The sequence below is a fragment of the Spermophilus citellus genome (genome assembly GCF_964194105.1).
Source record: "Spermophilus citellus genome assembly, chromosome: 12".
Lineage (NCBI taxonomy): Eukaryota > Metazoa > Chordata > Mammalia > Rodentia > Sciuridae > Spermophilus > Spermophilus citellus.
The window spans coordinates 15,168,088-15,180,123 of NC_138198.1; the positions used below are offsets into that span (position 1 = coordinate 15,168,088).

At 51.4% G+C, this 12,036-nt stretch overlaps 1 protein-coding gene across 4 annotated transcripts in view; it reads right to left on the bottom strand.

The window, feature by feature from the left end:
• The window catches only part of PIEZO2 (piezo type mechanosensitive ion channel component 2), a 345,423-nt gene that overhangs the window by 56,463 nt on the left and 276,924 nt on the right, over positions 1-12,036 (bottom strand). For all 4 annotated transcript variants that reach the window (XM_081263438.1, XM_081263440.1, XM_081263439.1 and 1 more), the window contains 5 exons: positions 9,931-10,174; positions 7,043-7,139; positions 5,417-5,576; positions 2,070-2,159; positions 303-424 (listed from right to left, as the gene is read on the bottom strand). In XM_081263438.1, coding sequence (XP_081119564.1) covers positions 303-424; positions 2,070-2,159; positions 5,417-5,576; positions 7,043-7,139; positions 9,931-10,174 — 713 coding nt within the window. The remainder of the gene's footprint in view (positions 1-302; positions 425-2,069; positions 2,160-5,416; positions 5,577-7,042; positions 7,140-9,930; positions 10,175-12,036) is intronic.

Sequence of the window (12,036 nt, forward strand, 5' to 3'; positions counted from 1 at the left end):
GTAGCATATTTAACTATTTTCCCTACAGGCACAAATTAAGCAAAATCACACCAATTTCCTTCATGGGCAGATGTGTGTGAGACAGCGTTAGGCTTAGTGTTTATTTGAGACATCTTGCCCAAGAATGAAGTCATTCATTCATTAAATGAGTGTTTTGGGAAATAAATAAATGTACCCACTCACAAAGGGAGGGTAAGACTTGCTGACGCAGGTAGAGCAAGCAGCAGAGCCAGCGTACAGCCCCACCTGAACCAAGCTACTGCCCAGCACCTCAGAGAAGTGGGAGGACCCCGCGAACGTACTTTCATCATCCTCTTCCGGGGGGTTCTGGACGTCCTGGCCTTCCCCAGCCTCCTGCGTCAAGCTCAGCATCCTCTCCTTACCCTTTTTGTACTTCTGCTGTCTGGCCTTGATGCGGTCCATCCTAGGAAATAAACCAGTGTTGGCGATGTCAGGGCCACCTTTGTGGGACTGTGGACACCACCGCCAGGCGTACTTCTAAAATCATGGACGGCATGGCCAATTCACTTTGATATCCTCAATGGTGAAACAATTGCTTCTCAGATGAAGCATCTCCCTGCTCTCTATATAATCTCCACGCTACTCTGCCCTCCACAGTGGCTCGACTTGAGAACCGGATCAGTGATTGCTGTGCTGGATTTGGCCTGCAGGCCACAGTGTGCACTCACACCTGGTGTCACAGCCAGTCTGAACAAAACACACTCTAAGGTGTAAGTCCTTTATACCCCTAAATTTGGCATTCTTCTTCTTCTTCTACATTTTTTTTTGTACCAGGGATTGAGCCCAGGGGTGCTTAACCAGTGAGCCATATCCCTGTCCCCCCCTTTTTTTAAATGTTCTATTTAGAGACAGGGTTTTGCTGAGTTGCTTAGGGCCTTGCTGAGGCTGGCCTTGGATTTGTGATCCTCCTGTCATAGACTCCTGAGTCACTGGGATGACAGGTACGCACCACTGCGCCTGGCCAACTTTTGCATTCTTAAACAGAAAAATTCAGCAGTAATCACAACTCAGGCCTCCTGGGAAATGAGAAGCACACCCTAATGTGGGTCCAAATTGTCATTCCTCTGGATCTGTGTTGGTGGGCCAGAAACAATGCTAACACAGTTGTGACACGGTGCACTGGTATTAGGTGTTTACATATAACTTACATCTTTGTGAAAATGTCCAGGACATGGACCAATCTAATTAATACCAGGAAGCACTTCTGCTGAGGGTGGAGAAAGCTTGGAAATGAAGTCAGAAGGGAATGAAGCTGCTCCTGAAAACTCGGGAAACTTTACTGGGGACTGAGAGAGATCTCCATTTTCTTGGCAAAGTGTCAGCCCTTGGGGACCTCAGGCTCTTGAAAAGTCTACTCGTGCCATCTTTAACTCCACTGCCATCAGCTTTCACACCTTATCCCTGAAGCTATAAGGTCCATTCCCTGCTAAGAATTACGCTCAGCAAATTCTTTTCAATAATTCCCAAATCTCCTGAGAGGAGCCAGTCTATGCCATGACCCAGCCACAATGGCACAGTGGGAAAGCTCTAGACTGAACATGGGCCGGGATGAACTGCACACCTCAGGCTGCCTGTGCCCTGTGGGGCTCTCAGTCTTTCAGAACCAGAACTTCTTTCTGGATTACATGATTTCAAGATGCTTCCAGAGCTGACCCCAGGTTTATCCCCTTGACCTGAGATGCAATGAGCATTTTCTGTCTCATTCATGAGCTACTTTAATCTCTACAAAAATCCAGTGGGCCTGTGAGATGTAGTTTAGGGGCAGGAACCTGAGGCTCAGAGACCTGCAGAGCTTTTCCAGGTCCTCCGGGAAGCACCTGAGCTAGGAACTGCTCGTGTCTTTCTCAGGATGGCCCCTGCCACCATTCTGGAACTCTCTTCTTCAGGCTGGGAGGCTCTCGCAACTGCCCTGACTCCGTAAATACACGGGAAGCTGTGAACTGTCACACACACAGACTTTCCAAGGCTCTGAGGCCTCCAAGGGCTGAGAGCTAAATATGGTCCCACAGATCAGAAGAAGGAAGAGAAGGAGAGTGAAAGCATCTTACTGTCTCTTCAGCTGATCCATGGACTTCTTCTCCTCCTCGATTCTTGCCTTTACAGCCTTGACAATCGTGGCCTGAAAAAGTTCGGCTCCCCTAAGGGAAAATTGGAAACACAGAGCCACTTAATAGCTGGCCTTCCCTTGAGAACCATCGCGGATGGGCAGAAATCGTGGCTTCCCTGTGCTAATGACACTGAAGCTTCCTGGTGGCAGTGGGAGTCACCAACCCCTCTGGAGCAGCCTCCCAGGGGAGGAAGTGGGCTGCATGCCCTCACAAGGTGCCACGCTCCCGGGTTTCCTACTGGGCCTTGGCAGAGCTGGCCACGAGGAAAGGGTTTGCAAAGACGGCTGGGTTTCCACTCAGCCAGCAGGAAAGCCCAGGGGTGCAGGTGGAGCAGAGGTCCTCTCCACCACGGGGCCTCCAGCCTCTGGCCGCTCATCCTCTTCCTCCTCTCCTCTGCCCCTCTTCTTCCTCCCTTCTCCAGCCAGCTGAAGTGTCCCTATAAATCTCGGCCTCTCAATATCCTCAACTCTGACTGCTGTCACCTGCTTGGGAAACCCAAGTCCAAGGGACTGTGCTGGGCGGGGGGCAGCCCTCAGCTGCTGAACACAGCCCACCCAAGGGCAGACTTCTCTGGGCCCCAGCTCCCTGGAAATCCCTCCTCTTCTCTACAGCACTGTTTTTCAGCTCAAGTTCCGGATTCTGCCAAGTGATCTTCTCTGCTAGTGATGACATGGCTTCCTAGAGAGACCATCCTTCAGGTGGCATTATGTAGCTCAGCGCCCGGCCACCCCTCCTTTCCCATGTGCCGCCTTCCTGCCCTGTGCTCTGGCTCTTCCTGCCTCCGCCTGAGTTCCCCACTCCTCCCCCTGCACTCTGGCCTTCTCCACCACTGCTGGTCACCAGCAGGCAAGTGACGTCGAGGCTCACTAGTCCTGAAAAATGAAAAAGAATCCTGGTCACCCCACGCCTTGCTGTGCACACTCAGGCCATCCCTCCCCCTGGCTGAACTTCCCCCCGGAGCCTCCTGGGGCTGCCACCTGCACTGTCCCCTCCAGCTCCTGCTCTCTCCAGGCTGTAGCACGGGGTGGGGGCTGCCATAGCAGGCCCTGCATGCCACCATCCTGCCGAAGGGCTCTCCTGCTCCCCCAGCTGCCTGCCACCACGTGGCTGTTGGCTCAGTGTCTGTGTCCTTCCCCATCCACACTGAAGCCTGGGTGCTTGAGGCCTTGGTGCTGGGAGTGGGGCCTCTGGGAGGGGACAGGTCGTGATCAGCATAAAAGCTCCGGTGAAGAGGCCCAGGTGGCCTCCTGCTCTTCCTTCCCCCAGGGAGGACACAGTGAGGAGGGGCTGTCCACGCAGAACAGGCCCTCCCCCGCTCCGAATCTGCTGGCATCTCCGTCCTGGACATCCCAGCCTCATGTTGTTTGTGAGCCACCTTGGTTTGGAACTTGTGTTATGGTGGCCTGGGCTGCGACAAAGCCAGGCACCTGTGGGCAGCGGCTGAGTCACCTATCTTTGTCCTTTCTAGCCTGTAAGCTCTGTGAGAGTTGGGGCCCACCTCCTGTCCTCATAACAGGGCAGGCAGTGAACCAAGGAAGGTACGTGGGAGTGAATGAACATGTGTGTGTTCTCTGGAAACTGCCTTGGGAGTTCAACGTCCATCAATCAGAGCAGGACTTCCTGTGTGAGCACAAGGTATGCTCTGAACAAAGCCATCACTCCTACTGTACCCAATAATTGTGACAACAATTGGAGAAAGACACTGGCTTTCTATAATGTCTGGGACTTCTAAGGACCATATATTTTGGGGAGGGTGATAAAGAAAAAAAGTATTTGCCTGCAAAATTACCAGCTGCTCTGTACAAATGAGGTCACCTCTGACTGAGACACTGTCCTCTGCTACAGAAATGATGTCCAGAGTATTAGAAAACAACTGTGCTGGTCAATTGCAGGACTGGTACTGTTCCCCTAGGTGGTGCAGGACACAGGCTGCTGGGAGAAAGTGCGGCTTCCTACATTTCTTTTCCTACAAGGCAGACAGTCAGGTGGCAAAGGCCAGGGTTGCTGCATGTGTATGGACTTTTGAAATCAATGTTTTATTTCTCCTGAAGGGAAAGGAAACAAGGCTCCAGGGAAATGGGTGGCACAGACACAGACACACGAGCTTAAGCCATATGCGAATGGTCAATGAGGGTGATTTCACATTCCACAGCCTGATGTCTGCTGGATGGTGAGCACCAAGGATCCCATGGGATCTGGGGAGGGTCAGCACCTGTGAGATGAGCCCAGCAGTAGGGTCACACAGGAGCACTGACCCTCCTGCCAGGATGGCTTGCAGGCCCTTCCTAGTGCTCCGCCCAGTCTGCTTCCCGAGCCTGTAGATCAGGGGCAACACTTGCAAGAGAAGAAATGGTGGCATGCAAATCCTGCCAGCAGCCCAGAGAAGAAAATCAGTGGGCAGGAAGAGACCAGTGGGAAGGAGGGGGCCAGAAGGACACCTCAGAGGACTCAGAACAAGCGAGGCTACTGGGCTACACTGTTCCCTTGCAGCTGTGGAGGGAATCCACACTCTTCTCCACGATGGCTCTTAATTTCCCTTCCCGCCAACAGGGCACCGGGTCCCTTCTCGCCCACCCTCCCTGGCATTTATGTTTTGAGGAGAGCTATTCTGAGTGGCTGGGGTGACCCACACTGGGGTTCTGATCGACATTTCCCTGATGGTACTCTTGCTGAGAGGAGCCTCATGCACTCCCTGGCCACTTGTATCTTCTTTCTTTCTCTGTTTTAAGGTGCTGGGACCACCCCATCCCCACCCAGGGCCCGTGCACAACAGGCACATGCTCACCACTGAGCTGTACTCTCAGCCCCCATTTGCATATTTTCTTTAAAAAAATGCCTATTTAGATCAGTTGACTATTTTGTGAGATTTTTGTTGTTGTTGTTAAGCTTTTTGAATTCCTTCTCCACTAACGATCTGCTACATCATAGATGATAGTCATGGTTTTCTCTGTTTTCGAGAGTTTCTTCTTAAAGAAGTAGGGAGGGGAAAGACGGAGGCTCAGAACCAGCACTGGCCCTGCCCCAGGGAGGGTGTGTGGCAGGCTTCAGTCAGCCCAGGCCCCTCTGAGCTTCTGTAGGGCCCAAGTCCTGGGAAGTGTCACTCTCATCAGACTCCATGTTTCTGTACCATGTGGGTCTTAATGGCCTGGGCTAGATTTTCCTTGCTTTCCTGGAGAGGATGTCTCAGTTTCTGTGGTTTCTCCTAGCAGGCTCAGACAGAAAGCAGGTGGGTGCTACTCAGCACACTTTCTAGGAGAGCAGCCACGTGCTTCCATGGCCGGACCCACCTGGAAGCCAGGATCTGGGAAGCTTTGATGTCGGCCACGACGTGCAGGAAGTAGTAGCTCATGAACACACGTCTCTGCAGCAAGAGGAAGGCAAAGCAGATGCTGTCCCAGATGATCCCGGCCTCCCCGCTGGGCAGTCTGCAGGAGGCGTCATCCTCGGCTGTGTGACAAGAGGAAAACCCGCTGGAGCCGACTTCCCTCCCACAGTCACCCTGTGGCCTGCCTGAGTGCAGGGATCACAGAGGCCCAAGAGCAGCGTTCCCAGGTGCTACTTACAGATGACCCATTACAAATGATGCGCACACTTCAAATCTAGCATCAGCGTGAACTCATTGGGCTATGACACAGGGTCTCTTGACCTTCGGCAGAGAGGCCCCTGTGCCTGTCTCTCCCTTAGGGACCCCCGACAAGGGCCATGGGGAGTAATGTGCAGTGACAGAGGAAACTCTCTGTTCAACAAAACACAGCTGTCCTACCACAGGCTCTGTGGGGTGACGCCATGCCAAGGGACACGGATGGTCTTTAAAGGAGGTGGAGTGAGCAGCCCCCTGGATCCTCAGTCAAAGGCCATCCCTCGTGGTACTCAACTGCAAAGTGCAGCCTGAGCCACCAGCCACGGTGCGGGAGGCTTGGATACAAGCGGCCCCCATCCTGGCCCACAGAAGACCCCCATGTTGTCATGGTCTGAGCTTGATCAATATAGATTATAAATTATAGAGTATAGGTTATGGAATATTAATGAGTAGGATAATAGGAATATGTGATAAGTGTTATAGAATAAATAATGTTAAGCTGTTTCTAAGATGCTACAGATTGTTTTTCTGTACTTCATATGCCCACAAATGTGCTTGAATTCAGGATGCTGTCTGTTTTGCTCTGCTGACTGCTTTCTTAGCCCTGGCATCCTCTTGCTTGCCTGCACCTATGTTTTTGAGGATGTGGTTTTTCCCCTTATAAACCCCACAGAACTCGGACCCGATACTGGTCCTAGCAAAGACAATTCGGGTCCTGCAGGGAGCAGTCCCAGCTGACTAAATAGAAGACCTTCTAATTTGGACAAAATTCAGACTGAGAGTGTTTCCTGAATGATTAGCCCACAACCATGTGACACAGCCCTGGGCTCTGTTGCAAGGGGCAGGGTGGTGGGGACAGCATGTCCCTTAGTCCGTGTGTAGGTCTAGTTCCAGAAATCCCAGGGCTCTCCCAATGGTTTGCATTTACAGATCCCTGAACTTCTTGAGGAGAGAAAGTTCTGGAAGTCTCATCACCTTGAGACCCCTGAGTCTAACCAGAGCAACTCCACTTTGGGGTGGGCCCTGGAGTCCTTCCCTATCGTAGGTAGCTCAGAGGAGTCCAGGGAGTCACAACAGCACTGCACCCAATCTCCAGACCTGCTGGGTGGGCAGTGTCTAGGAAGTGACCCAAGGTGCCTGGAGCGAAGGCACCTCATGCCATGGCCCGCAGGTCCACAGCGCGCTCCCTTTCCATTGCTTCCACCCGGGGCACCATCGACCTCCACCTTGGACTCTTCTCTTTGTGTGCTTGGGCCCAGTTTCTAAGTCAGAGCAGTCCTGCTCCACGTCCTTCCTTTCTGACATCCACTACACATGTGCCTCTTGTACTTACGCATGGTGTAGCCCTTGACGGTGCAGGCCAGGCTGAAGGCCTGGATCAACCAGCAACTCTTCTTAACCAACGTTCCAATGTATCCACACGCGCCTATCTGAAAAACAGACAGAGGCAGGGTCTGAAACTGCACCCCGAAAACAAGCTGGGGTCTTGTGATCCCAACAGGTGCAAAAACTCACAAGGGCCTGGTGCCAGAGATCAAGATGGCGCACGTGGGACCCAATCTCAGACACCACGCGACCCTGCACTGGCAGCTCCTGGAGCCCTGGAAGTCCCCAGGCAAATCAGACCCACGCACACAGCCAGGGTCTTCCGAGCAGCGCTGCTGCACGTGGAAGCACCTCTTGTCGAGAGGAAACCTGGGCTGTGGGGGGAATAAGCCAAGCCCCATTATTGTGAATGGGTGCACTCTGGGCCCCTGTTTTGATTCTGTGTTCCCAGGAGCCATCCCAGACACAGCTGCAGGAACAGGCCATCCACCCTCACCCACAGGAGCTGCAGCCAAGGACCCCACCAGGTGGACAGAAATCATTGCAATGACAGAAATGCTCCTTACTGAACTCGAGCTGACCTCCTCCTTGACACCACCTCCTAGACAGTATAGTCCACAACTGTGCACACAGTGTCACACATGTCAGGTGTCCTATGTGATCCTGGGAGGACTTAGCAGGGGTGTGTGGACACACTGCACCATTGTGTAGACGGGACCTGAACAGCTGAGGACTTCCATACCTACTGGTGGCTCTGACCCAATCCCAAGGGGTAACAAGGAAGAAGAGTGTGTGATCTGAGACGTTGGCGGTTCTCTGGGTGAAGAAATCTTTTTGTTGATTGTTGGGACATGGTTGTCTCGTAATAATGGATTTCTTGTTACAGGTGTGCTGTGCTCAATCCTGAGGACGGTGGGGAGGTTCAGCCAACACCCTAGGTGTGGCTGAGCTGTGTGTCCCGGGGATATGGGAGCGGGAGAATACTGGGGTATGGGATGCTCAGCCCTGAGAACGACTTCCCACCATCTTCCAAACTACGCTGCCCACTCCAGGCAGGGGATGCCCTTCCCCTTTGTAACTCCACCCCAATCCGTTGTCTGAGTCTCAGAGGTTGAAATGGCATTGCCTCCCCCCGACTCCCAAGCAAGATATTAGGCTTCCTTTAGTTTTTGCGTTATTTTCCTCCAAGGTTATAACCACATTGTTAACAATTGTATTATTATTATTTGTAGATCCTTCTTTCCTTCCAGAATGTGAGCTTCTTGAGAGTCAAATAAGAGCATTATTTATCTCCAATTCTTTAAGATATAACATAGTGCTCAGGAAAGAACAGGTCTGCAACACAGGTTTACAGAATGAAGAAGAATGAACGAATGGATGGATAGAGGACAGATGGGTGGATGGAAGGACAGACGCCGTATCCACACATTTTCCAGGCATAGCTATGAGATCACACTCCAGTGGTGGATCCCTCTCCATGGAGTGGCTTCAGGATGGGACGGCCTTGTCTAGTCTGGTCTATGCTCTGCAGTGACTCCCTGTGCTACTCCAAGCATGAGTCCACGCTAGTGGGGAAAGGCGTTGACTTAAAGGCACTTTCACCCTCAACTAGAGAATTCATCTTTCAACAAATGGTAGGCAAAATATATCATTCAAATATTCATTACCCACAGACTAGGCTTTCCCAGCTCTGAAACACAGCAAAACACCCATGGGAAAAAAAAAATAATCCAACAGCCTTCACAGATCAGTGCTGTGGTGAACTGAGCCCTAAGCAGCTAGCAGAGAAGAAGGGTGGAGTCCCTCCACCAGTGCCCTTCGTCTGCTCCACCAGGCACAGCCAAGAGGAGCAGGCATGGCCTGATGTGGAGGCTGGCGGGAGAGGCAAAAACTGCTTCAGCCCTTGAAGGTTTGCTGGTTAACTTCCTACAGCACTGAGTAACTTAAATAGCGTCCTTGTGGCCTAAAAGATGGATTTCTGGCATCACTAGCAGACAGTGTGAGCCATCTGTCATGTTAGGAGAACAGTTTGGCCCAAAGGACCACAGCTACGTAACAGCAGAGCGAGCGGGTGCTGTTCCTCGGTCCGTCCGCATGGTTCAGCCAAGCCCTAATCGGGTATCGACACTCAGAGGCTGCCCTAGGCTGCACTCTCTCCCAGGTCTCTCCATTTCTGGCACGTGGGATTTCTTGCATCCTGTCTCCATTCCACCTTATTCCCCACGCCACACAGAGAATTATGCTCATTTCATTTCACTTTACACCTCTACAGTTCTTTGCAAGTAAGAGTTGTATTTTTGTGAATATGATATGACTGAAAAACTTCAACAAACTGGGCATGGTGGTGCACTCCTGTAATTGCAGGGACTCAGGAGGCTGAGGCAGGAGGATTGCAAGTTTGAGGTCAGCCTCTGCAACTTAGTGGGACCCTAACTTAGTGAGAACCTGCCTCAAAATAAAAGAAAAGGAGAAGAGAAAGAGCGGGGAATGGAACTCAGAGGTAGAGCAGCCCTGGGTTTAATCCCTAGTACCGCAAACACCAAAACCAATTCTCAGCTTCCCGTGGAGCCACCAAAGGCCCCTTCAAGCACATACTGTGAGTGATAAGATGGTTCCTCAGAAGGGATGGGACTTAAGTTAATAAAACACATTCTAGAATTTTTCCAGTGAATACAACCCTTTCACCACGTGACCTTGAAACCGTGGAAAAGAGCAAAATGTGTTCTGCTGAATTTGGCAAAGCACAGTCATAATGGTCCTGGGGATCCTGAATTGGCAGCATCTTGTTTGGGGTTTTTGAGAGCTGTATGAGAGGCTCGGGGCTCCTGATAACCACCGAGTGCTGATCCACTCTCACGTGGAAGCCGCATCTGTTCTGTGTTGGGAGGCACTTACCGACAGTATATTCTTCATGGTGATCACAAAAACGTTGTAGGCGATCAGCCAGTCCCAGTAGCGCAGGATGCTCTTGATGGGTTTCAGTAGCAAATCGCCCCCGAAGAGCAGGAAGTAGAAACAGGCCACCAGGTAACCCATACAAAATATGCTGATCCTGGTTGTCCCAGTAATGAAGATGATCGTCAGCACGAACCAGAAGAGGTAGCTGAAGATGATGACCTTGGACATGTCCAAGTAGGATCTGGAAAGAACCAAAGGACACGGGGCAACAGGAGAGCAGAACAGCACAGAACGGGGAGTTTCTGTTTGAAGAAGGGAAAGAACTCAGCTCCATGGGTTGCCCACGAGAGCCGTTTCAGAGCACGCCAGCGGCTCTGGCTCCACCTTTCCTTCTCCTGGGGGCACTGTCCTGCAATCAGCGCCACCATAACTGCACGTGCTACCACCATCATCGTGTGGGTCACGTTTCTCACACACAGCCACATTCTCGGCCTACCACTTGGTGTTCAAAATGCCTCTGTTTTTCCATGGAAGGGATGGATCATGGTATGGCAACAGAAATTGTAACGCAGATACCAAATCAATTCTAAAACTTAGCATTTCTTGCTAGAATATCCTGGCTGGCAGGAAACAAATGAACATGCATTCCTTTTCCTGAGCTAGAAATCAGCAGAAGAAACAAACCCATAAACATATGAAGATTTTACTAGAAATGAAAAGGTCTCCATAGAGACGGGGACTAGTTCTGACACAGACACTGCCAGATGGGACCCTGGGCTTTTTAGCACTCTGCCTTTGGACGTCCCGGGCTGAGTCAGGGTTCCTTTTGGGGGCCTATCCCTCCACAATGGCCCTCTTGATGGAAGGGGAGACAGGATTCGTGCCTCGGTCTTCTTGTGACAATAGCCGCTGCCAGAGTCATAGCTGACAGGAACACTCCCTGCAGGCTGAGGCCACCCATGATTGTTTGGTCACAGCTTTTGGTCTTGGGTGGTTTTGCTTTGGATGCGTCTCTACCCAGATTTGGGGAGAAGCAAAGCAAAACGAGTTCTGGATTAGTTCTTTGATTAACGGGTTGTTATTTTGCAGGGTGTCAATAAACCATCTCTTATTAAAACATGAACTGTACTTGACCTGTCCAGTGTTACTAGGGAAGGAGCATTTTTTTCAGATGTGTGAACTTTTAGCCTTTATGTTTTGCAGAGTAAAACACTTAAAATGTTTTTGTGAATTTTTTTTTAATCTAAAATATATTTCACCCCCCTTGACTTTCTAAGCAAAGGAGAGCAGATAACAAGCCAGTGTTTCTCAGTGAGCCAGGACCTCTGGGGTGGAGTCAGTGACACATGGAGCTCCCAGTCCCTTCTGAAGCCCATATGGGGGACTTCCCTGGACCTGGGATGGGGCACTCTGAGTGCACGTGGGGGCTGTGCGGGGCATTCAGTACTCCTGCTGGCCTTCACAGGTCCATCCCTGGCCAGGAGACTCCCGGTGTCACAATGCGGAGCTGGTGGAGAAAATGTGGGAAACATCAGCAGATGAGGATCCTCCAGGTCCTAGAGAGAACTGATTTGAGTCCTGGTGACAGGTGGCAGGGTCCAGAGGGTGTTCCCTGTCAGAGCCCAGAGAGAGGAAGTGTGGAGCCACTCAAACCTGAGGGCGGGCTGGAGGAGGGCTGCATCCCTTACATCACCACCTGCTCAGGGCTTTCCACAAGGCCACCTGCTATTGGGCCCCTTACGTCACTACCACGGGACATGACTGTTCACTTCCCACCATAGGGGTGTGTGCCTGTCACTTTCTGGTATTCCTAACTGATAAACAGATCTAAAAACTTGAAACAATCTAATTTTCAAAATAAGATTCAGCCTTAAAAACCAGTGATGAGTAGAGGCTTCTGCCTGGGTTGGTCTTTAGGAGTGGCTTTGCTGTGCTAAAGTACTTACTCCCTTTGCGCTGGGTGGGAAGGGTGTGTGCTGGGGCCATCTTCCTCTCACATCACAGAGAAGAGGCGAGACTGGGAACCCTGCCTGAGACTAGTGTTCGTACGGCACATCACTCAGAAAGACCATCTTCAAGCCAATTTGCTTATGGGTATTTACT